At 38.8% G+C, this 22,278-nt stretch overlaps 2 protein-coding genes and 1 long non-coding RNA gene across 3 annotated transcripts in view; 2 read left to right on the forward strand and 1 right to left on the reverse strand.

Moving 5' to 3' along the window:
• The window catches only part of LOC112157389 (phosphoinositide 3-kinase regulatory subunit 6), a 28,078-nt gene extending 16,619 nt beyond the window's left edge, over positions 1-11,459 (forward strand). Inside the window, exons 10-22 of the mRNA XM_024290089.2 lie at positions 1,271-1,415; positions 2,111-2,197; positions 3,687-3,930; positions 4,102-4,374; positions 4,804-4,903; positions 5,429-5,548; positions 6,887-6,994; positions 7,086-7,191; positions 7,292-7,353; positions 7,474-7,564; positions 7,634-7,695; positions 9,110-9,216; positions 9,352-11,459. Coding sequence (XP_024145857.1) covers positions 1,271-1,415; positions 2,111-2,197; positions 3,687-3,930; positions 4,102-4,374; positions 4,804-4,903; positions 5,429-5,548; positions 6,887-6,994; positions 7,086-7,191; positions 7,292-7,353; positions 7,474-7,564; positions 7,634-7,695; positions 9,110-9,216; positions 9,352-9,505 — 1,659 coding nt within the window. The 3' untranslated portion in view covers positions 9,506-11,459. The remainder of the gene's footprint in view (positions 1-1,270; positions 1,416-2,110; positions 2,198-3,686; positions 3,931-4,101; positions 4,375-4,803; positions 4,904-5,428; positions 5,549-6,886; positions 6,995-7,085; positions 7,192-7,291; positions 7,354-7,473; positions 7,565-7,633; positions 7,696-9,109; positions 9,217-9,351) is intronic.
• Positions 11,008-20,415, forward strand: LOC112157391 (bMERB domain-containing protein 1). The gene is made up of 6 exons (XM_024290090.2): positions 11,008-11,140; positions 15,099-15,219; positions 16,965-17,038; positions 17,138-17,252; positions 17,916-17,986; positions 18,985-20,415. Exons 1-6 carry the CDS (start codon positions 11,056-11,058, stop codon positions 19,089-19,091), a joined length of 573 nt encoding a protein of 190 aa, XP_024145858.1. The 5' UTR covers positions 11,008-11,055; the 3' UTR covers positions 19,092-20,415.
• Positions 20,082-22,196, reverse strand: LOC118599133. The gene is made up of 2 exons (XR_004948426.1): positions 21,326-22,196; positions 20,082-20,373 (listed from the first exon to the last, which is right to left on the reverse strand). It is a non-coding gene; the product is annotated as an uncharacterized LOC118599133 (long non-coding RNA).
• Between the last annotated feature and the right edge of the window lie 82 nt (positions 22,197-22,278).

The following is a 22,278-nucleotide window of genomic DNA, read 5'->3' on the forward strand; positions in this document are numbered from 1 at the left end:
GAACGTTAATAGTTTTATTTCTGTCAAGTCAATATTAACAAGTGTTCAAGTTTGTATACAGTAAATACACCTGTTTACCACTAGAGAAAAAGCTGGCGAAATGGCGTTTTTTTTTTTTCTCTGTGAATCAGCTGATCATGTCAGCAGTTATGTTATGTCAAAGGGAAAAAAGGTCGAATGGTTAAAAAGGGGCGTTCTGGTCGAGGACGTACGGATAATTATTTCAGGCACTAATGATGTTTTTTTGCGGCCGGCTCCGACGGGGGGAGGGACTTCGGCTATTCATTTTTGTGCGCCATATTTTTTTTCTTGATTCTATTGAATTTTTTGATTAAACGCCAGGGCTACCATTAGAAGATTTGTGGTAGTAGTATCTGGTAGAAAATAAAAGTCCCATTTTGCTAATCTTTTGAGCTATTCTAAAATCTTTTAAATGTGATGAGCAGGGAGCTTGTAGCTCCCCCCAGTTTATTTTCTACATCACAAATACACTCTGATTCATTGTTTCATCTGCCCCCGATTCACAACGATTTGAAGGAAAAATATGCAGAAATACATATTTGTGTTTAATTTCTTTATACATGTCCTCCATCATCAGAAGAAGGCCTCATGTTCATGTTAAAAAGACCAAAAACACAATTTTCATCGGTGTGGGTCATTATTTTAATAATTATTTTACATTGGAATTATTAATATTTTTCACATTGCAGCTCTAAGCTTTGAATATATTCTGAATGAAACAATCGATTTCAACCCCCTCCTCATTCATTTATTTAGTTTTCAAAGGACAAATCAAAATTCTGTCCCTACAGCTTCTCCAAACCACTCCAATTGTAGGAGTAGCGGTGTCCAAAACAGTTTTTTTAAAGGTACCCAGTTTACATTTAAATTCAAATAATGAGTTTTTGTTTTTAGCACGACTTTTGAAAAAGGACGTTGTTGTGTACTTTCCAAGCTCTCCAGCTACGCGCTAACGTAGATGACAGGCAAATAAGTATGACACTTTGAAGGGATGCGTTGTCTGAAATTGAAGACACTATTCTTCCACAACTCTCTGCTTGGAGGGCTAAATGTAGGGGTAGTTTGAAGCTGTAGGGGAAGAATTCAGATTCGGCCAAACTATCTTCAAAATGCAGCTCACTACTGAAGCACAATAAAAATGTAAAAAATGCAAAGGAAATTAGAGATTTAAATCTAAAATGCAACATAAGTTTCCTGTGTAAACAACTTTTTTTGTTTGTTTCTTTTTTTTTCTTTTTTTTGGTAACAGAAGGGTCAGGACATTGAGCCATACTTTCAGGAAGTTCAGGCAGTCCTGGAACAGATGGCAGAGGAGGGCAGCAAAAGAGAAGGTGGAGCGCTGCGGACTCAGATCCAGCAGCTCTACAGGGAGATCTTCTCACACGCAGATTCAGGTACAAAGCTCTGTGACAAAGAAAGACGAGGCTCTGTCTCCCAATATTGGGTCAAAGATGGAACACACACAATAAAAACAGACAGTAACCAGGAAGATGAGAACCTTTCAATGTGATTCAGCCTAAAATCAGTTCAAAGGGCTGTTGTCCTGGTTCTGCACACTGAAATGTAGGATTTCCCAGGATTGAAAGAAGCCTCTTTGATTAGAGGTGAATCGTCTTGAGCTCCGGATGACCTCATTTTAAACCTTTTGTAGATATGGAGCTGACTCAGGTTAATTAAAACCTTCACAGAAATATAGGAAATACTCTACATGTGTTTAGAAGACTGTTAAGTATATTCAAACAGCTGTTTATATGTGTATTGTGTCCCTGCATTTTAATGAGCTCAAACATCCATATTTACACAGCTTGATCTTCTGCTAGCATCAAAGATGAAACCCTCTGTCTCTTTGTTTCCTCTTTTGACCAAATCTCTCCAGTTGGTTTTGGGTGTTATTAAAATTTCCGGATATCTATTTCTGCACTTCCCCTCACTGTTAAGTCCAACAGACCTGCTTCACATTCATTCCTGCTGAGTAACAAAAAGGATGGATAAGTGTTTGCGAAGAGGAAGTTATGCATTTGGAGTCGGGGGTTCCTTTTGTTTTGATTGTCAGCGTGACAGTTTTGGCTTCTTCCTCTTTGTGCTGCAGAGCCATTGTGTGGGGGGCCGCTGTGTGACTGTCCTCTTCCTAACCCGGAGATGAGCTTCCACCTGTGGACGGAGGATCTGGATATCTGTGAGTGATCCGGGACACACCGGGAGGCTAAAGGGAGTTGTTTATGCTAATCAGCTCTAACGAGGGAGGTGGTTTACACAAAAAAACAACAAAAAAAGAAGTCTTCGACTGAAGACCAACATCAGCTCTACCACAACACCAAAAGCAATGACTGTATGTGAGAACTGGACCAATGAGATGCCTCATTAAAAGTATATGGTGCCTGCTGTCCTCCATGTTGAACAGTTATTTATTTATACTGATACTCAATCAAAGGAAGTTCACATCATGTGCAGTACTACTAATGCTTGGCAAATGGTGTATTCACAGAGATTGACATTTTATATGTATAGTTGGTTCATGAATTTCAATTTCACCTTATAATAGCTAAAGAAATGTAAGGTCCCAGCAAAGCTATAAGCTAGCTAGCACAAAAAAAACTATAATTGACTGACCTGTTATAGGGTTCCTGATCCCTGCACTAAATCATTGTCTAAACTTAAGCAAAAATGATTTATTTTTGTTTTTTTTTTGTTAACTTTGTGGTTAACTTCAGTAAACAAAACCTAAACATCACTTTTATTTTGTGTGATTTAACGACAAATCTTGAAAATGTTGCTATTAGTTTCCTCAGAACTTATGTCAGTAAATGGAACTCATTTTTCACCGACACTTTAATTTGAAGATTTGTTTACTTCCAGTGACAGCAGCGCTGCACATTCAGCTTATTGTTTAGTGAGTCATTAAACTTAAAATCCAACATTATCTTGCACTAACATTACACCCACTCTCTTATAATAAAATGTGAGTAAAAATACCTTGACTACGATGTCGGGTACAGTGAGGAAGACTGGAGTGTGGGATGTTTCCGTTTCAGGTGCTACATTCAAGTTTGTATCTGTCTTCTTCTATGGTTTAGGAAGGGCGATGCTTCCTCCAAAAGTTCCTGTTGGGCTTTGCAATCCAAATGACTTTGTAGCTGGTGGTTATCAAAATCCTTATCATAAGCAAAAAAAAAAAAAACATGCGTCGACGAAACCAAATTAGAGTCTACGATTTTCTGTAGTAAACGGTATTTTGGTATTGTCGAATAATGATTGATGGGCCTACTAAAATCCCAACATTTTCATGTAAATATTATAAATAAAATAAATTTAACAGTAAATATAACACAATAAAACAGAAGTACATTATTTCAAATTTTCACAAACTTTTCATATATGTTAAAAGACGAGATTTAAAATTGCAGGACAGACAGGTAGAGATTTCAGCATTTTCATCTGGCTCCAACATGTCTGTATTACAGAAAAATGGTGACTGAATTCTCTTAATTTGGTTGGAAGTGGAAGTAAGCAGTTTTCTATGAATGACATCACGCTCACTCAGTCCAGTTCTCCTATACAGCCAATGGCTGTTCCCCCATTTGCTTTTGGCTATTTATCTTTTCATTTCAAAATTCTTCAAGCTCCCGCTGTGCTGTACTCACCCTCTCCATGTGTAATAATCACAGGGCGAGAGCTGACCAAGTGGTTTCGATCCAGCAACATGTTGGAGCACTTCCCTTCCTTCTGCGAAGACGAGGACGACTTTGACTTCGGCGATCCGCTCAGCACCATGATAGAAGTTGACATGCCTCGCTTCTCCATTTTGTCCAGCGACAGTGGGATTGAAAAAGACCTCCCCCCTGGTGACGATACCTTCTCAGTGTCTTCTCTGGACACTAATAGTCCGAGTCCTTTAGGTGAACCAAGCAAGTAAGTATTGTTTCTTTCTAGTGTCCAACTTTGTGTTTATACACTCCTATAGTCATTTTATATAAAAAACAAAAAAAAACCACCATGGATCCAGTTTTTTACATTGAATTCACCAATATCCTATTAAAACTGTAGGAAGCTTTCATGACATTAGACTTCCTCCTTGTGTAGCGGGCGAGACTTTGGGAAGCTGAGTCGGCGTAACTGCATGAAGGTAAAACCCTCTGCTGAAAGCGGGAGGCTGATTCAGGAGACGCTGGAGGATGGCGTCAGCCAGGCGGCAGGTGGAGGAGGCGACGAAAGAAGAGGTACCACTCTGCAGAGGCGGACAGGAGCCAACTCCGTCAACTTCCTCAAGCAACAGAAACCCTACACAGCCAGGATAGTCATCATGGGGGATGACAGGGTCGTGGGTCGCTTGACTAAGGCCTACTACCTCCTCAAGTAAGAAAAACTTGTGTTTCTTAACCTCCACACACTTTTTAAAAAAGCATCTCTAACTTCCTGCCTCGCAAATAAGGAGAACACTGAGAATTTTTTTTTTGTTAAAGAAACACACTTTAAAACATCTAGAATAATTGTAAATAAAGATTACTACTCTGCTGATTTTGTCTATATCTGGTTATTTTTAGAACACAACTTTTTCAATAAATAAGAGAGCACAGGAACTGTTTGCCTTTTGCAAAGATTCAATTTTTCTTGTTTAATGGTGTCTTTGTAAACATGTGTTAGCATTGATCCATAACCTAAAATTGGTCTCTTATAACATTCCAGTCAAAATGGCTGAAAGGGTTTGGATTTTTTTCTAGTATGAGGAAAAAGAAGCGATATAGATATTAAAAACGCCAAACTAACGTCCCTCATCTTTTGCAGGAAAAGAGAAGCACGCCGGCTTTATCTCACGAATAAAGTCAGCCTCCAGTTTTACTACATTCCTGTTTGCACGGCTCAGTGTTGCTGCTCCTCTGTCGAGGTAATTCTGTCTCCAGTGTAATTACAAGAAGTGGCTGAATTCAGCGTCTGTCAGGGAAACAAACGTGTTTGACTGAAGTTAGATGAAAATGTGTCAGGAAAGATGCTGTTTACAAGAAATGTCCTTATAGTTCAGCTTCTATTGAAAACTTCCCTTTAGTTACTTTACTGTAAAAAAAATCAGCTGGTATGTTAAACCTTTTTATACATATTTATTTTCCTGAAACAATAAGGACAGTTGTTAATTCATTTTAAAGACCTACCCCAATGTAAATGATATTTTTTGTGTTTTAGTAACATGTTTTTCAGGATGGAGGACATATACAAACGTCTTATGAACTCTTTCTGCTTTTTTCATTATTTATTTTGTCTAAAAACTGCATAATCGCAGTTAAAAGATAACTAGGAATGATATTGAATTGATCCGATCAGTTGTTCTGGTTGACCTGAAAAAACATTTCCCATTTCTTCACTGCTTTTAGTCTGAGAAAGTTTCAACTTCACTTTCCTGTTCCTCCTTTTGCAGAAACCCCTCAGTGAGTCCAGAGACTCCTGCTCTCTCGGTTCTTACTTGAGCAACGTGGACCCGTGGTACAACTGTAACGTCAAGAGCTTGAGCCCCATGATCCATAATCTGGCCAAAATGGTATGAAGACAAACATGTGAAGAAAACTTTTAGTTTATCTTAGAGACACTTTTCTAAATAACCTCAATGCATTGACAGATCTTCACTCCGCTAACAGGCTCAAGCTGACAAACAGGAAGTTGTTGCATCATATTTTCTGAGTCTGATCCAAACTGCTGCTCGTCATTTTCAGTTGAACTCTGTTCATAAATGTGACATGAAATGTTGTTTTATTTTGTACTGAAGTTACAAAAATGACTCCAACGGTTCTGATGAATTCAAATGAAGTGAAAGCAGAAAAAAAAGCTGAAGTTCTCATTTTGGTAACTCATAGAAGGCGTGTTTGTGCGGTGACTCTGGTAGTGACGTCGTTTTTACAGGTCGCACTTCTGTTTGTGGTTTTTCTTTACTGTTTTTTTAACGCTGGACTTCCCTAACCTAATTTCCATTCAAGCCAAAGCCTCACAGCCTGTTTCCTCTTTCCAATCCCATCACTGCCACTCATTAGTGTCCTAAGTGTTACCTCTGTTGGCTTTTAACAAAGCATTTCCCTAGAACTCATGAAAGCATGGAAGGATTAATAAAAACATGTTTACAAAGAAATGTGTAGGAAGAGAATAGATAAAAATCATCAAAATGTTTCAATAAAAACTACCAAATGAATTATTGTTTACTTAATATTAAGACATTAAGAAGTTTTTTCTTTTTTTTTTTTAAGTCAAACTTTATTGTTCCGTTTAGTTATTTTATCCACTGTTTCTAATCTGCCAGATCTGGTTTGTCTGCTGATTTCTGCTCATTTTCTAAAAAAAAACATTAACATTCTGGATCTTAATGCAAATATTGATGGGTTTTAGGTCCAAATTACATTAAAATAAAAAAGAAAGAAATGAATTTTCTGAAAAGTAGAAATTGTTAATTAAAAGAATAACTCTGTGGCTATGTCCAAATTCCCTTCTCACTCCTTAAAGGGCCATACTATGCTTTTCTTATATTACCTTTGACACAATATAGAACAAATTATTTGTGAAATATGAATTATTTTCGTACGTTTTTTCCCTACCCGGAAGTAAGACGACTTTATCTCTGAGGCGCCGCCTTTCACTGCTTCTGGCTTCACCCATTTCATGACGTCGGCATTGTGTCTGCGTTTCACCCTAAGACTTCTGGGAAATATCTGGGGCTCCTGATTTTGGAATTGTAGATTTGGGCACTTAAACAAACTGGCAAGTGCTCTAAGTAGTGAATTCAGACATGAGCCGAGTTGTTTCATTTCAGCTCTGAAGCCCAAATATGGCTAAAGTTACAACTTTATTGGCGGTTTCATAAAGTATTGATTTTATTTATTCATTTTTAAAGCAACCAATGAACACCGGAAGACCAAAAGATCCCTTCATCTCTGATGTCATCTCCTACTACGTCCGCTGTGGCCAGCAGCCCGTCTATTTCAACATCTTCTTCGTTAAGGTAGACCCTCCCCTGATTTACCTGTGTAACACTGAAGGTTAAAGTCCTCAATGGTTTAAAAATCATTTTAAATGTTGCTCCTTTTTATTAGATTTCCTTCACCAGAGAAGAAAAGGAAGCTGTAGAAGATGTTTTTGTCACCCACCTGGACATGGAGTTCCCAGAGTTCAGACACTTCATTGAATCAATCAAAGGCGGTGAGACGGCCATGAAGGCATCATCTGTTCACGCTCATTACAGTAGAAGCTGCTGCATCAGAAACGAAGAAATGACAAACATTTTCTTCCTGCCAATCAGATAAACCCAAGAAGGTCTCTGCAGAATTTTGTGGAGGGGTCATCTCCATGAATTACAAGAAGGTGAGTCGTCTTGTTTTTGAGGCTCTATTTCCTCCTCAGATTCATTTCATAGCAGCTTTAGTGAATCCAGATTCCTCAACAGGAACAAACATCTGTAATGTTCTCATTCCACCTCACTAGGTAACGCTGAGCGGCCGAGACGTGGAGAAAGGGCTGTCAGTCCGGACGTCCAGAGCTCAGATCAGTGCCATTCCCTCCAACGAAGCAGAAGGTAGTTTAGCTCTCGCAGTTGGTTTTAACCTGATTATCTAATGATTAACACGTTCTCTGTGTGTTTTAGACCTCAACTGTTTGAGCCTGACTCTAAATGAGGTATCCACGAAGAACAAGAGCACTGTTGTGGTGAGTAGAAATGCCTCCATAGTGCATCTGCAGCCAGCATGTTTTGTTTTGCTTAAATGCAGCCGATTGTCTACATGTTTCATCATCCGGATCAGATGACGGCTGTCAACACAGCAGTTATTAGTCCGATTCTCAGCTGGGCAGACTCTTCTATTCTTAGCTGCAGTTTGATCAGATCAGCTATCACTTCAGAGTGTACAGATCGGTTGCTCACTTTAACACCGAAGCTTTAGCTCCAGTGTTGACATTAGATTGTGTTCTTATTATCTCTGGCTATGAACTTTCTTTTTTTCTTGAAGAAACATCGATCTCCGTATCAAAAATCCTCTTCACTTTCATGTGAATCATTTTCCTGGAGATGCACATCTTTCCGGCTTTACTCAATAATTCATGTTCAAACAAGTTCTCCTAACTTCCACCAGGAAATAGTCTTCTCCCTTTCTCCTACCGCCTTCCCAATATCACCCGTCTGCTGGCGTCATTCTCTGATACGTTTAAGATCTGATCCACCTTAAATGTCATGCAGATTCCTCCCCAGAATGTTCTCACGACGGTTAAACGCTGAACCAAAAGAGCGTTTCTCACCGGTCTACGTCCCGCAGTGACGACCCGCTCGTTTTTGTGGGTATATGATGGACTGCTGCTTAGAGTGGGGGTCTTTAGAGGATTACTCAAAAATGCGTGAACAGATCAAAATGCTGTTTTGGGGTTCTTTATAGTGAGGAATGGACAGTATAATACACTTAATCTCAGTTGGAATTCCTGGTAAAATAAAGGTTAAATAAAATAAATAAATATTTTATCTATTTTAAAGCGTTCCTTATGTCATTTTTAGACTAAATGAACAAACCTGTGTTGTTTTCTTGACACGGAGCAACCCTACCCCCTCTCCCCCTCACTATCGCTGAGAGCTCTCTGTCTACACTCTCTCACTCGCTTACAGCCCCTCACAACCCCAACCGAACATTACGGGTGCAACAAAAATGGCGAGCCTGCAGTTTGAGCCAAAGAGAAAAATGAAGACCTACATGGATCTAGTCGTCTATAAGTAGATGCATCAGAATGGAAATCGACCAGTCCTGTTATTTCTCTGTAACAAATAAGTTGTTTTCTTTCACTACATTTTTTGTTGCTTTTGATTCACAATTTGAATAAATAAATTCTCAGAAATGCACCAGAATATCATCAAAAAATGCCACAAAAGTATATTAAAAACATCATTTAAAAACATTTTTATCAGAGAGGTTCTTAAAGATTGAGAACAGACCTACTGAACCTTCATGCAGACTTGCATTAAAAATCCAGAAAATAAATATTATTTTTTAATCTTAAGACTTTAAATGGGTTTTAGGAAACTGTAAAACTGTGCAGATGTGTCCATCCAACCTCTGAATTGACTCTGTGTTTTCTTCAGGAGCCAAAGATCCGTAGCAACAACATAAAGCTCCGCACTCTGGAAAGTCGATCTTTCACCGTCACCCTGGACAGAGACAGTCGACGGACCTACAAAGACGTGCAGAGGTAACAGGCTGAAGCCTCCGCTCTCATAATTCATGCAGCGCGCGACCCGACGGCTCAGTGTTTGATGTTAGATTTGTATTCACGGCCACCGCCTTGATTTGCATGCCGCCTGTAACTGATGCTTTCTCTGCTCAGTGTGGAGATCTCCCCTTGTCTGGATCCGGGATACTTCGCCCACAGAACCAGGACGCTCAAAGTGGACCAGGACGAGCAAGAAGCTGGACTCAGCAAATACATGAGGAAAACTCTCCTCCTGCCAATCAATACGTTTGCAGGCATCATCAACTGACCGACGGAAGTCTTCTTAAGCTGCTCCTGGAAACTAAAGGACAGTCGCCATTCTAGGAACTGATTTTGTTGTTTTTGCTCCACATACTTTAATTAACGCGGACAGTCGTCTTGTGTAAATATGGATTCGCTGTGGAGCCCTTAGCTGGAGTTGCACCTTTCTGCATCTCTGTGAGGGGCGGGGCCTCGATGGAGGGCCACTGTGACACAGGTGCTCTCATCAGATTAAGCTCTGGAGGTCAATGCATGGGACACTTTAACTTATTGACACAGGAGATGTTGGCGGCGACGCCAAAATGACTCCGACTGTTTATGCAAATGGTGAAATCAGCTGATTTTGATGCATCAGAATCGGCTGATTTAGCAGTTGTGACTAAGGTTTAAGCTCCTCAAAGCGTGTTCTAGCACTTAAACGAAACAAAGCACCCATCAGGTAAAATCCACTCCACACGTCTACAATCTGAATGTTGTTCCGTAATGCCGATCTTCCTTTTGAGAAGTGACTCTGGAACTTTCTAATCATGAAGTTACCTGATCTATAAATGCACTACTTAAAAAAAAAAAAAAAAAACCTTTTCCTTGACACAACAATAAGTAGGTCATTCACACAATCCTGCAGACTGACTTGGCTCGCCTCCAGCTCAAATCAGTGGTTACCGTAACATAGATTTGATGTTTCGATCTGGTTCTGGCAGCTCGTTCTTCCTGTGCCTGTTACTTCATTGTCAGGAAGGGCTCTCCACACCTCCAGCAGCTCCTGGGAACCAGTTAAAAACAAAACTTTTATAGATGCAGTTACAGTAAGAAGCTGCTAGTCTGGTTTTGCTGCTTACGAGCATTTGAGAGCAAACAAAGGACAATTATGATCAAAAATATTTGAGTAAGTGTTTGTTTCTCGATTTGTGCTTTTTTTGGCACCACCAAGGTGCATCTGCTTCTCGTGGAAGGTAACTTGTGGAGTGGAGCAGCTGCACTGTGTTTGACCTGATCCTAATGACTGTGAAACCTCTTCCTTCATGTTCCAAAGAGCTGTAGGACTTCTGACATGACTACTTGTTCAGCTGTTACAACTGGATTTTTTTTTTTAAATCCTTTAATGTATATTTTTTGTTTTGTTGAATAACACTCCTGTAGATTATTTAGCTGTCAGTAGAAGTCCATGGGGTTTGGGTCTTTAGGTCTAACATCATGAGTTTAAAATTTACATAATATGTTGCACTTTTTTCTAATGTATAAATAGATCCTAAATGTAATTGTGTGAATAAACAAAAAAGTGAATTGACATGTAAATAAACCCTTCTCAGAGATCAACTTTCTTTAAAATATGTAATTACATACAGTGGCCACCAGATGGCGCCAGTGAGTCAGAGCGGCTCTGGGCGCTTTGCACGCTGCGTGGAGCTGCACGCGCTCCGGCACCTGCGGGAGGATGCGCGAGCCGCAGGAGCAGAGCCGTTTGCTCCTCAGCAGGCTGAAGACCGACCGCCGATGCACTGAGGCTCCAGCAGCGCCTGTGCCCGCCGAGCTTCACGTTTTCCCGCAGAAACGTCGATGGAGAAGAAGGAGAAGGAAGGCTCTCTGCACGTCTACGGTTCACTGGAGCACACCGAATGGAGCACGCGCGCCAACAAAGCAGGTTATCTGTGTACTGTTCACCTGCATGAGACCAAACCTCTGTGGGTTTATGTTTATATCATGATTAGGGGCAATGTTAATGCAGAGCATCAATTCTATGTGGGTGGAGTGTTTAAGTATTTCTTTCAAATATTTTGTGTTTATTTATTAATTTACTAAATGAATAAGAATGTATTATCGTTTTTAAAATCATGCTGCAAAATCAAGAATCCACAGGTGTCTTTCAAGTGTCAATGTTGTGTGTTGTACCTGTGTGTTCCATTGCATGATCATGTCATCCATGTAAGTGAATTAAAAGGTGATTCTTCCTCTTGCTTTTATTTATTTGCAGTAAATGAGTCATCCCTCTCTCAAGTTTCTTGTAGAAATGAAGAGATCCTTCATTACGTTTCTATGGTGACATCACAATCTTTTTTTAACTTCTACACTCACTAAATGAAGGTGTACACTCATCCTCCTCACTCATCCTCTAATCATTCTGATCTGTGTTGGTGAACTGCCACAGCATGCCTAGAGCGAAGTGTCAGAACAGTCAACAGGGCGTCTACATAAAAAAAAGTGTAAACGGAGCTCTTTAGAGGGTTATAGATGAGGAAAAAGAGGAGAAGTGCTAATTGCAAGTGTGTAAGTAAAGAAAAGCTGTGCTGAGGAGGGATTATTGTGGAAAGGCGGAGCGATGACTCATAGCCGCTCGGTGGCAGAATGACCTGTTCTGGAGTCTCTGCAGTGAGGCATGCAGCCTCTTTACATCTGGAATGCTGGTCAGGAGTGATGGAGGATCTGAGGCGTCAAATTATCTTGTTTTTCATGTCATTTCTCTGATGGAAAAAGTTTTTGACGTGCTGTAAATGATCAGATTGAGGAAAGAGCTCTTAAAATGAGTTTAAGTTTAGATCGGGGTCTGCAACCTGATCAAAACTTAGAAGAAGCCGCATAGTCTTACTTTAGCCTTTAAGAAATTCTGGTTTCAATTCATGACCTTCTTTTTAATAATAAATAAGAATTATATATATTTTGTCACAAGCATGAACCTAACATCTCTCAAAATGTGTTTTTTTTCCTTCTTTTTTTTACGTTTGACAGAAGCTCAAATAACTTCTTTTCAAAATAAAAGATAATTTGTGCCAAACAGAATCATCTCAGTGCAGCTCTGGACAGCTAGTAACCATTGTTGTGCAGAATAAGATAATATGTGTTTTTGGCTCATAAAAGATCAAACTTTTAACCAAAGTTTTGCATATACATCTGTTCATTCTGGAGGTAGAGTTGAGCAACCAAAACGTCTTCAGGTCAACAGAGATGTAAAAACGTATTTTTAAGACTTATTTTTATGTTTAACCAAAGAGGCCCCTGTTTTTGATCACCTATATGGGGGTGTCAAACTCAATCGCACAAGGGGCCAAGATCCAAAACAAACCTTATAGTGGGACGAACAGAATTTTAAAAATTTAACTTTTTAACTTAACTATTAATAAAAACAGTCAGGAAAATTATTTCAAAATAAATCAACTTAAACCTTAATAACTTTCAATATTTTACTCTCAATAAAAATATATTTTGTCAAAATTATAAAAGTTATAAATGAGCGCAAGATAACATCGGGTCATTAATAACAATAAAATAAGGCTGGATGTAATTACAATTATAGACCTGCACTTATTTCCCATAATCCCTCTGTTTACTCTCCATTTTACAGCCTCTTACAATCCCTACCTACCTAACATTACTGGTGCAACAAAAATGGCGAGCACTATTGGAGCTATCCAGCTGTACAGCCTTGACCCAGAGACCATATTAGACTAAGAAAACGAGGACGCTCATGGATCTATTTGTCTGCATGTGGGTGAATTGGAATGGAGCACAGCAGAGAGCTTGTATGCAACAACTACAAGCTTTTTTTATCTGCTCCTGATTCATCACAGTTTGAATAAAAATAAAAAAAACATGCAAGAACATGTTTAAAACACCAAAAAACACAAATTTCATAGGCGTGAGTCTTTAAAAAACAGACAGAACTCAGAAATGTACCTCTTTTCTTCATTTAAACTCCCATAAAGCCCATGTATGGAGACGTGTTTGCCTTTCGACAATGAGCATTCCAAATCAAAACCAGCATCTCAAGAGAGTAGAAAGCAGCTGAACCATTAAAAATCTTTGAAAGTTGGCTTTAGCTCTTGTCAGGCTAAAGTCAAATGAGATGCATTATGCTTAAAAATGAAAGCATGATGAGGTCGGGATTGCTTTTTAGTAAAAATCGTTCCTTTAAACTCATAAACTCTTCAGAGCTTAGTGCAGCGTTACCGTTCCTCCTCCCAGGTATCAAGGTTGTCTTGGCGATACATTGACGTCAGCCTGTTTGAGTACAGAGCGTCTCTGTGAACATGTGTCTATTTATTCCATCATCTCTCTACTCCACTGGATGTCATGCTGCAGCTGTAAAGCCCCAAAACAAAGCCCTCATCTGAGTCACTTTGAAGCAGCTGCTCTCTGCTTCCTTCTCAAATTTGTTGCTATTTGGACCAGAATATGAGCCTGACTGATACCTGCACACTCCTGTTCTTCTTCTTTTATGAGCTGAAGGTGTCCTCGCTGCACTTTGAAGGCCAGTCCGGGCGCCCCACAATGAGACTAGAAAAAAACTCTAGCAGGGAGAGCTGAGAGGCGCCGTGCAGGCGAGTCCTGAAATGAATGTCAGCGGTGGAGCTGCAGTCTCAGTGTTTTTGTGTCTGCCGCCTGTTATCACTGCATTCAGCTCTGAATGGAACAATTTAAGCAAGTGCCAAGAGAGTCAGGAGAGTACAGAGATGAAGGTCACTTCCAAACCAGAGCCTGCTGTAAAAGGTTGAAAAACTGTGAAGAGAAAACACATTATGGACGCATTTATCATCAATGTTTCCACTTTCTTTGACATCCAACTTCACAGAACTGAGAAGTGTGATTAAATTAATAACATTTTATTATATTCCAAAAGCCCAAGCTAACATTAGGGTATCAAAAAAAAAATGCAAAGAAGTATTGGAGTTTTGCAGCCATACAGTTTAGTGCCAGACATTGTCTCAAAAGAGAAAAACTAAGATGGAAATAGCCTTTATTTGTTTGGAGTACACAAACAGAGATCCTAGCTGTGAATATCCTTTGTGATTGATTCAACACAATTTTAAATGACAAAAAAAAAGAAAAAAAAATAGAATTTTGTTTTATTTCTGTTGCCTATGAGATTTACGTAATTTGCAGATGACATCGCCTTTTATATCTACATTTTACAGCGTGTCTAACTGTCACAGATGGTAGACAGCTTTAACTATTCTTTGTCATTTGTTACATCGTTGATCACTAAGTGATTTCAATTGGTGTCCATGAATTTTCGATACTGAAAAGTGCCACTTTTTGCTGTTTAAATGGACTTCAAGACTCAAATTCAGGAGCAGAACAGATAAATATGGACGGTCAATGACCTGTAGAGGGCTGGAACCACAGTTACAAAATAATATTGGAAGAAAATTCACTAAAACCTGCAGTTCTCCAAAAGACCACCCACTTATATGATTAAAGTTTGCCAGAGACCATCTGGATGATCCAGAGGAAGATTAGGAGAATTTCATGTGGTCAGATGAGATCAACCTGCACCCCAGAAACACCTTACCTTTGAGAAGCACAAGAGTGGAAAACATCATACTTTGAGGCTGCTTTTTTATTTTTTCTTTGCACGGAGTACAGGACAACAGATCTGGAAATAAAGAATGAACTCAGCATTGGATTATGAGATTTTGGGGAGAAAAAAAACATAATTTCATCTGACGATTGAAGTGCATCTATGATGAAGATTACAGACCAAACCCAATTCTAGGAGGGACAACTTGCACGATCTGTTACTCACAAATACCTTATATTTATATGGGTATAGACTCCACTCATGGCGTGGTGCTCACATGCCGGCTGTGCTTCTCTCTCTGTGTCAGAGGAGGACGTGGTGTCCATGGCAGACTCCACCATCACCGTGGACGACATCGAGGGAGAACTCTTCAAGATTGAGAGAATTCGGGACGTCCTGGTCAGGAGGGAGTCAGAGCTCAGATACATGTGAGTGGATTCAGTTATCTGAACTAGAGCTGTCTTTTGATTCGATTGAGAAAGAGCCACACCTGACGACCAGCAATGAAAAAGTGGAAAATATTTCTAAACCTGATTATCTTCCAAAAACTGCATACTACTGAGTTAACTCTTTTTGGGATTTACAAGAGGACATTTGGGGCTTTTCTAGGGGGTGGGGCACTGGAGTTTTTGTCATAAAAACCAAAAAATGACTGGACTTTTTTTTTGTTTTGCTGGTAGTAAGGACGATACAATACTATTCTAAAGAAATACCAATGAAAATAGTCAAATGTTTTGTTTTTCAGCTTTTATAATGAGCGTGTGCATTTAATTACAACAAAACAATTGTCTAAACCAGCATTTAGGGGGGGCGACACAGCTCCAGATGTTGCTGCAACAGCTGGATTTCTGCCTGACGATGTACAATGTTGATTATAGAGCAACACAAGGATTTACGAAGAGATTTTAATAATTACTGTCTGCACATTTCTCATGGTTTTAGTGAGACTGCTCTGTATGATTTTGAGAAAAGGAAGAAAAAAAACTAGAAAACAAATTACTTAAATTAAAGATTCTGCTTTTTTACTCCTGTTCAGGCTTCAATATTCTGCTCTCTACTGCTGCATAAAGTTTGAACACTGAATCAAACAAATTCATAAATAGATAAATAAACATTGCCTAAGTCCAAATTAAAGTGCCCCTACATTCGCCTCCTTTAGTCCACCAGACCAAAATGATTGGAACAAACTCACATGAATCATCACAGCAATAATCCCAGTTTATGAACAAACACCAAAACTGCACAACCATCCTCTATTTCTTACTTTACACATTTGTTATTTGATATTAATTTGTTAAAAATGTATTTGATATAACCAAAACACTATTTCTTGGACAATTTTGCAGTGATCGCACATTTCCTAACTTATTTTTTAAACTTGGTTTTTAGATGATCCTTGCAGTTTTGAATAAAGTCTCAATCTTTCAGACAGGAGAAGTAAAAAAAATGAGAAAAAGTGATTTTTTAATTTATTTATAATATAGTTTTCCCTCATATTTTCTGTCTCTGAATTGGTAAATCACATTTGAAGTAAAAGGGAAAATCTCTGATTGCAATAAGTGTGATTCACATTACTGGATTTTTTATGTTTTGCCTTAAGAGTGGTTAGAAAAAATACACAATATGACTCATTTATAACCAAAGTATTTAAATTCAGGGGGGAAAAAACACCCAAAATGTAAGAGAAACTAGGAAAATGCTACAAACCGCTATAGTTACCAGCTGACAAATTCTTTGTTTGGTTTTAATTTAGTTATAATGATTGTTTTCAAGCATTTCTTTGATTAAAAAAAGGCTGATTAAAAAAGTTGCTGGTCCTTTCAGAAACACTGTTGGAGAAAAAAAATGAAAAACCATCAGAACTTCATCATCACTGTGGACTTCAGCTTTAGTCTGGAGGACAAACCTTCAAGGTCCAGCAGGGAAATGAGAAAAAGACCAAGTGGAGTTTTTTGAAAATTATTTTGAAAATTAAAGCTAAACAGATTTTTTGAAGAAAAAGACAAATTGTTTAATCTTTAATAAGGACATTTATGGGAAAATACAGTTCATAACAAATAAAAAAATGAAGCAAATAATTAGAGAAAAGTTTATGTAAGTAGCAGAGATTTGGAAATGTAGAAGAAAAATCCATCCCTCATGTTTGTTTATTGTTGTTGTTGTGTTTGAGCAGGATGGACGACATCCAGCTGTGCAAAGAAATCACTCGACTGAAGAAGGAGCTTCATAAACTGGTGTCTATACCTGGTAGGATTCCTTCACACACTCGAAGAAGACAACAAGGAGAGCAGCTGAAGAGCAAATGTATCCCATAATATGACAGCACTTGTGTGGTTTGTGCTCCAGATAATGATAAATCCAATGAAGACCGCCAGCGAGAAGACGAACTTCTGCAGCAGATTCACAAGCTGGTGGAAACCAGAGACTTCCTGGTGGACGATGTGGAGTTTGAGCGACTCAGGTGGGCTTCAAAATCACGTCATCGGAGATCCAGACAAATCATCTGATCTCATAGCAGATATAGTGATGCATGAAACTCTCATCAATAAAACGTTAAGGATTCTGTATGAAATGTGTTTTTTTATCTTTATTGTGACATTTAGTCCTAGTTGAAATTTAGTTTTGTCGGTTTTTCTAATGTTTTACCTCATTTATGTTCAGTGGAGTTTGTCTTTTCTCAGTCACAGCATCAGGTTCTGGTTTCCAATCAACTAGAGGCTTCTGATCTTATTTATTACTCTCATGGAAAGTCAAGTCTAACAATTTGGTCCCTTTATCTTCAGGCTCTTTACCCCAACTCACAAATAGAATAGAATAGAATAGAATAGAATAGAATAGAATAGAATTCAATATTCACAAGAGACTCAAAATCCAAATGTTAACACCATAAAAAATAGTATAAAACATACAGAAAATGTAAAACACTAGAAAAACATGTATAATAAACCTAAAAACTTAAAGGCCTAAAAAGACGCCAAATTGGGGGCTGGTAGTGAAGAGTGAATGTGCTTTTTGTTGTGTTATAATGTTACGACAGACTTACCACTTACCACCAACAGTCTTTTTTAAATGTTCTTTGGGTTCTCTACTAATCTCCAGTCCTGACAAATCTCTATGTTTGCAGGGAGAAGGAAGAAGATAAGGAAATGGCAGATTTTTTGAAGGCCAAATTCCCAGGAAACATGAAGAAAACAGGTATTTATTTAAGCAAAAATGTACATTTACTTCATTATATATATAGGTTAGCCACAGTGTTTCCCTCCTTTTCGTGTCTGTTTTTTCATTGTTGTTGCTTGTAATCTAATGTGTCTAATGATTTTTTTAGTGCTTCAACTAATGTTTGTATTTGTATTTATTTGTTAAGCACCTTAAAGGCGACAATTTGACAGCATGTTGGTAAAAAGTTCTGGATGGACGGATGGAAGAATGGACAGATGGTCGGATGGACGGACGGACAGATGGATCGATTGAGCGATGGATGGATGGATAGATGGATGGATGGACGAATGGACAGATGGACGGATGGACGGACAGACGGATGGATGGATTGACTGATGGATGGATGGATAGATGGATGGATGGACGAATGGACAGATGGACGGATTGACCGATGGATGGATGGATAGATGGATGGATGGACGAATGGACAGATGGACGGATGGATGGATCGACGGATAGATGGATAGATGGATGGATGGACGAATGAACAGATGGACGGATGGATGGATTGACCGATGGATGGATGGATAAATGGATGGATGGATGGACGGACAGACGGATGGATGGATTGACCGATGGATGGATGGATAAATGGATGTATGGATGGATGGATGGATGGATGGATGGATGGACGGACAGACGGATGGATGGATTGACCGATGGATGGATAGATGGATGGATTGACCGATGGATGGACGAATGGACAGATGGACGGATGGATGGATAGATTAGTTGATTAAAGATAAAGAAGGGGTAAATATGCATATTTTAATGTTAATAAAACTACTAAAGTTGGCAGACCTGCTACAACTTTTAGTTGTTTATACATCCCTAAATATAAATCAATAAAAATAATAACAATAAATTACTTTTCATTGTCAAAACACCCCATTTTCCATCGCAGATGAATAAAACTTTTTTCTTTTTCTGACCCCTTTGCTTGTGTTTTCCTCTCTGGAACGGTTCTGTTACAGCTGGTCCATCCAGAAGAACTCCAACCAGGGCTCAGCAGAACCCCTACACCAAGACGGGCCTCACCCTCCTGAAGGAGTGTTGCGGCTTCACCTGCTCCATCATGTAACAAAGTGAAGGGTCGTCTGCAGCACTCACACAGCATCTCACGGGGGAATCCATCCATGAAGGACTCTTCAGAGAAACAGACGGATCAAATGTCTTTGGGAAACTAAACTAAGCTAAAAAAAACTCCAGTATTTATGTATTTTCTTGCATTTACTTTTTTTTTACTTTTCTGTTTCTTAATATTGTAAATATTATTTCCTCAATTTGAAAGGAAGAGGAGCACAAGTCCTAAACTCAGCCAATAAACCGTCGTCATGATCTCATGAGACTCTTAACCAGTTTTTCTGTCAGCTCCTCATTAGAACGTGGCTGTTTGGCAGCAGTAAATTGGCTCGCTCTAAACATGGATGGAACTTTATAATTAACTGGAGGGAGATAACACTAATCAGACTAATTAGTGAGGAGAGCTGTTTGCACAAAGTTATGCGCAGTTTGGCTTCAGATCTGAATGGATGTGACCTTTAGAAAAGTGGCTGTGAGTGAAGAAGATGCAGGAGTTCATTATCCACAAGTCTCCTTCACTGTCAGCTCTGGAGGTTTTTCAGGAGCGGTTGATGTGGAAACAACCAGATTCAGACTTTTTTTGAGTGTAATATGTAAAATTAGCTCAAAAAGTTTTTAAATCTAATCTTTGGACAAAAAAGGATGAAAATACGATATAATTACACTCAAAACACGGTCAAGTGTTTGTTGATTTGCTGTTTGTTTCATTGCCTTAATCTGTACTTGAAGCAGGTGTTGGTGGAGCTAATGTCAGACAGAAACACAGAACAGACTGGAGGACGCGTTGATGTAATGGCGTCCTAATCTACGCGGCCCGTCTTTGCGTTGCAGAGACGAATCGTTGCCATACCAACCTTGTGTAACCTGGATGAGTTTGATTATCAAATCGGAGGAAGATGAGTTGCAGAAAAAATATGCTGCTATCATTTCTGTCATAATTGTGCTGTAAATTCACTTCCAATTCTTTTAAAACAACTCAAAGCTGATATGTTGCTACATTTTTATGTTCAGCACAACATGATGTTTCTGTTTCATGCTTTCTTCTGCTCGTCCTTGACGTGAATTCAGTCTCTTTTAGTTCAGTCCAGGCTCCTTTCATTCTAGTCTGTGGTTTACTCAGCAACCACTCTTGATGTTCTGATGTATCCTTGAGCATGAAATAAACTGAAGTGCTGTTTGTGAATGCAAAAATGGAAGCTCCACGTGATACGTTGCATCTGAAACTGCATTGTATTTACAACATGAAAGCAGAGTTGAGACGCTGCAATATGGAGCTCCATCTGGAAAATACAAATAAATGAATGAAAGCAGATTAACTCTCAGGCACGGTGGTGGAAGGTTAATGATTTGGGTTTGTTCTGCAGCAACACCTTCAGTCACTGATCAGACACATTCAACCTTTTGTTAAAAATATGCTATCAACCATCAAATTAAATGACGAGAAAGCTGCAAATTAGATTGTAAAATTTCTCAGAGGTTGTATAAAAACTGCAGTATTTTTCCAAATGTTTTCTTTTATCTTTATTTCACTAATGCTTAAAGAAGCACTCCAATGAAAATCATAATTCTGATGCCTCCTCTAGATCCATGTACGTCTTTGTTTTCCATGTCTGATCTGACATCTGGAAAACTGTGCGTTGGAAAGCTTCCATATTGCTCGCCATTTTTGTTGCACACATATTATGTTGGGGTTGTGAGGGGCTGTAACCTGTAAACAAATGGATGATGGGAAGAGGGGGTGGGCTTATTCTGAGCCAATAGTTCTCGCCCAGAATTCAGAGGCAAATTTCTGATTTAATTTTTGGATTTTTGCTATAAACTGGCATAATGTTAATTAAAAATAAATAAATATATAAATAACACTGGGAAGACTTAAAATACATCAAAGTTGCATCCCTATCTGGATAAAAACTAATATTTTTTTGGTTTCAAACTTCCATTTCAATTAAAAAAATAGGCCTTTTTTTCTGTAATTGCTCTGAAGGAACGGAGAATGGAAAAAATGTCTGTCACTTTAAAGTTTGTTTTTATTTCATTGAGGGAGGAAAACACTGAAGATACTAAACTGAGATTTTTTTTTTTTTTTTGAAGCTCAAAAGTTGAGAGATAAAGAAAAAAAATGTCACTGTTTTAGAGACATGTTTATCGTCAGGGTAGAAATGACAAGTTGCTGAAAACTCTGAAAAGTAAAAACCTTTCCCTCAATTTTCACCTTAAAACAAGAACAAGTACCTGAGAAACACGTCGGTGGTGAGTTCCTGCGTTCCTGCAGGCACCTGCACTCATCTCTGTGTTTATGGAATCAGCGGTGATGAGAGGTACAGTAGCTGTCACCGCTCCGTTACCATGGATACAGGGTGCGTTTCAATCAGCCAGCAGTCCCCTGTGAAGTGGAGTGCAGGAGTAAAGCACAGGTGAACCTCCACAGACAGCAGTTTTTAATTAAACAGCAACATTCCCATCCATCTCCAAACAACCCAACTATAAATGTGCTTATTGGGAATTTTATTTGCAAAAATTCTATCACAGTTTTAATTAGAACAGAGGAGGAAAAATCCACTCAAAGGTCTGGCTGTGGAAGAAAACGGAGCAGGTGGACCTGCTTACAGTACTGACCTGAAAAAATCAACTCCACACACTTTGAGTGAGGTGAAATGAGACCTGACAGGCTTTGTGTTTAGCATCCTCACTGCCACCATGTCCAACGTGTTGTGAGATGCACTGTCTGCAAGCAGCTTTGAACGCGACCGTCAAACTGTCAAGAAAATGCAGATTAAAAACCAGGATCTTGTGAGAAGAAAGCTGACATATGTGCACTTCAGACTGCAGCATTCCTATTGTTGATTTAAGCCTTTAAAATAAATGCAAAACTTACAAAGAAGTGAATATTTGGAGGAGGTTTTGGACTCTAAATAAATCATGTTGATGAAAAAGGACAAAAATGTCTTTGATCCACGCTGGTCAGAGCTGCATGTGAAAAATTCACTTTCAGAATTAGTAAAAAAAGAAAAAGTGACTTGCCATTTTCTTTAATATTTTAATTAAGTTACTGAATGAGCCGTGTTATGGAAGAAAATGAAAATACCTCCCTCAAAATTGCATTTTGACTTAATTTAAGAGAGAAGGAATGCAGACAGAATGTGAAAATGAAATGTCCTGTATTGACTTGTATTTTAAATTATGAG

This window comes from Oryzias melastigma, linkage group LG1 (assembly GCF_002922805.2).
Source record: "Oryzias melastigma strain HK-1 linkage group LG1, ASM292280v2, whole genome shotgun sequence".
In the NCBI taxonomy this organism is placed as follows: Eukaryota; Metazoa; Chordata; class Actinopteri; order Beloniformes; family Adrianichthyidae; genus Oryzias; species Oryzias melastigma.

Coding starts and splice junctions, on each gene's coding strand:
- LOC112157391 (XM_024290090.2), top strand. CDS start 11,056: ATGGAGAAGAAGGAGAAGGAAGGCTCTCTGCACGTCTACGGTTCACTG. Junction 11,141..15,098: donor CACGCGCGCCAACAAAGCAG/GTTATCTGTGTA, acceptor TCTCTGTGTCAG/AGGAGGACGTGGTGTCCATG. Junction 17,987..18,984: donor AGGAAACATGAAGAAAACAG/GTATTTATTTAA, acceptor GTTCTGTTACAG/CTGGTCCATCCAGAAGAACT.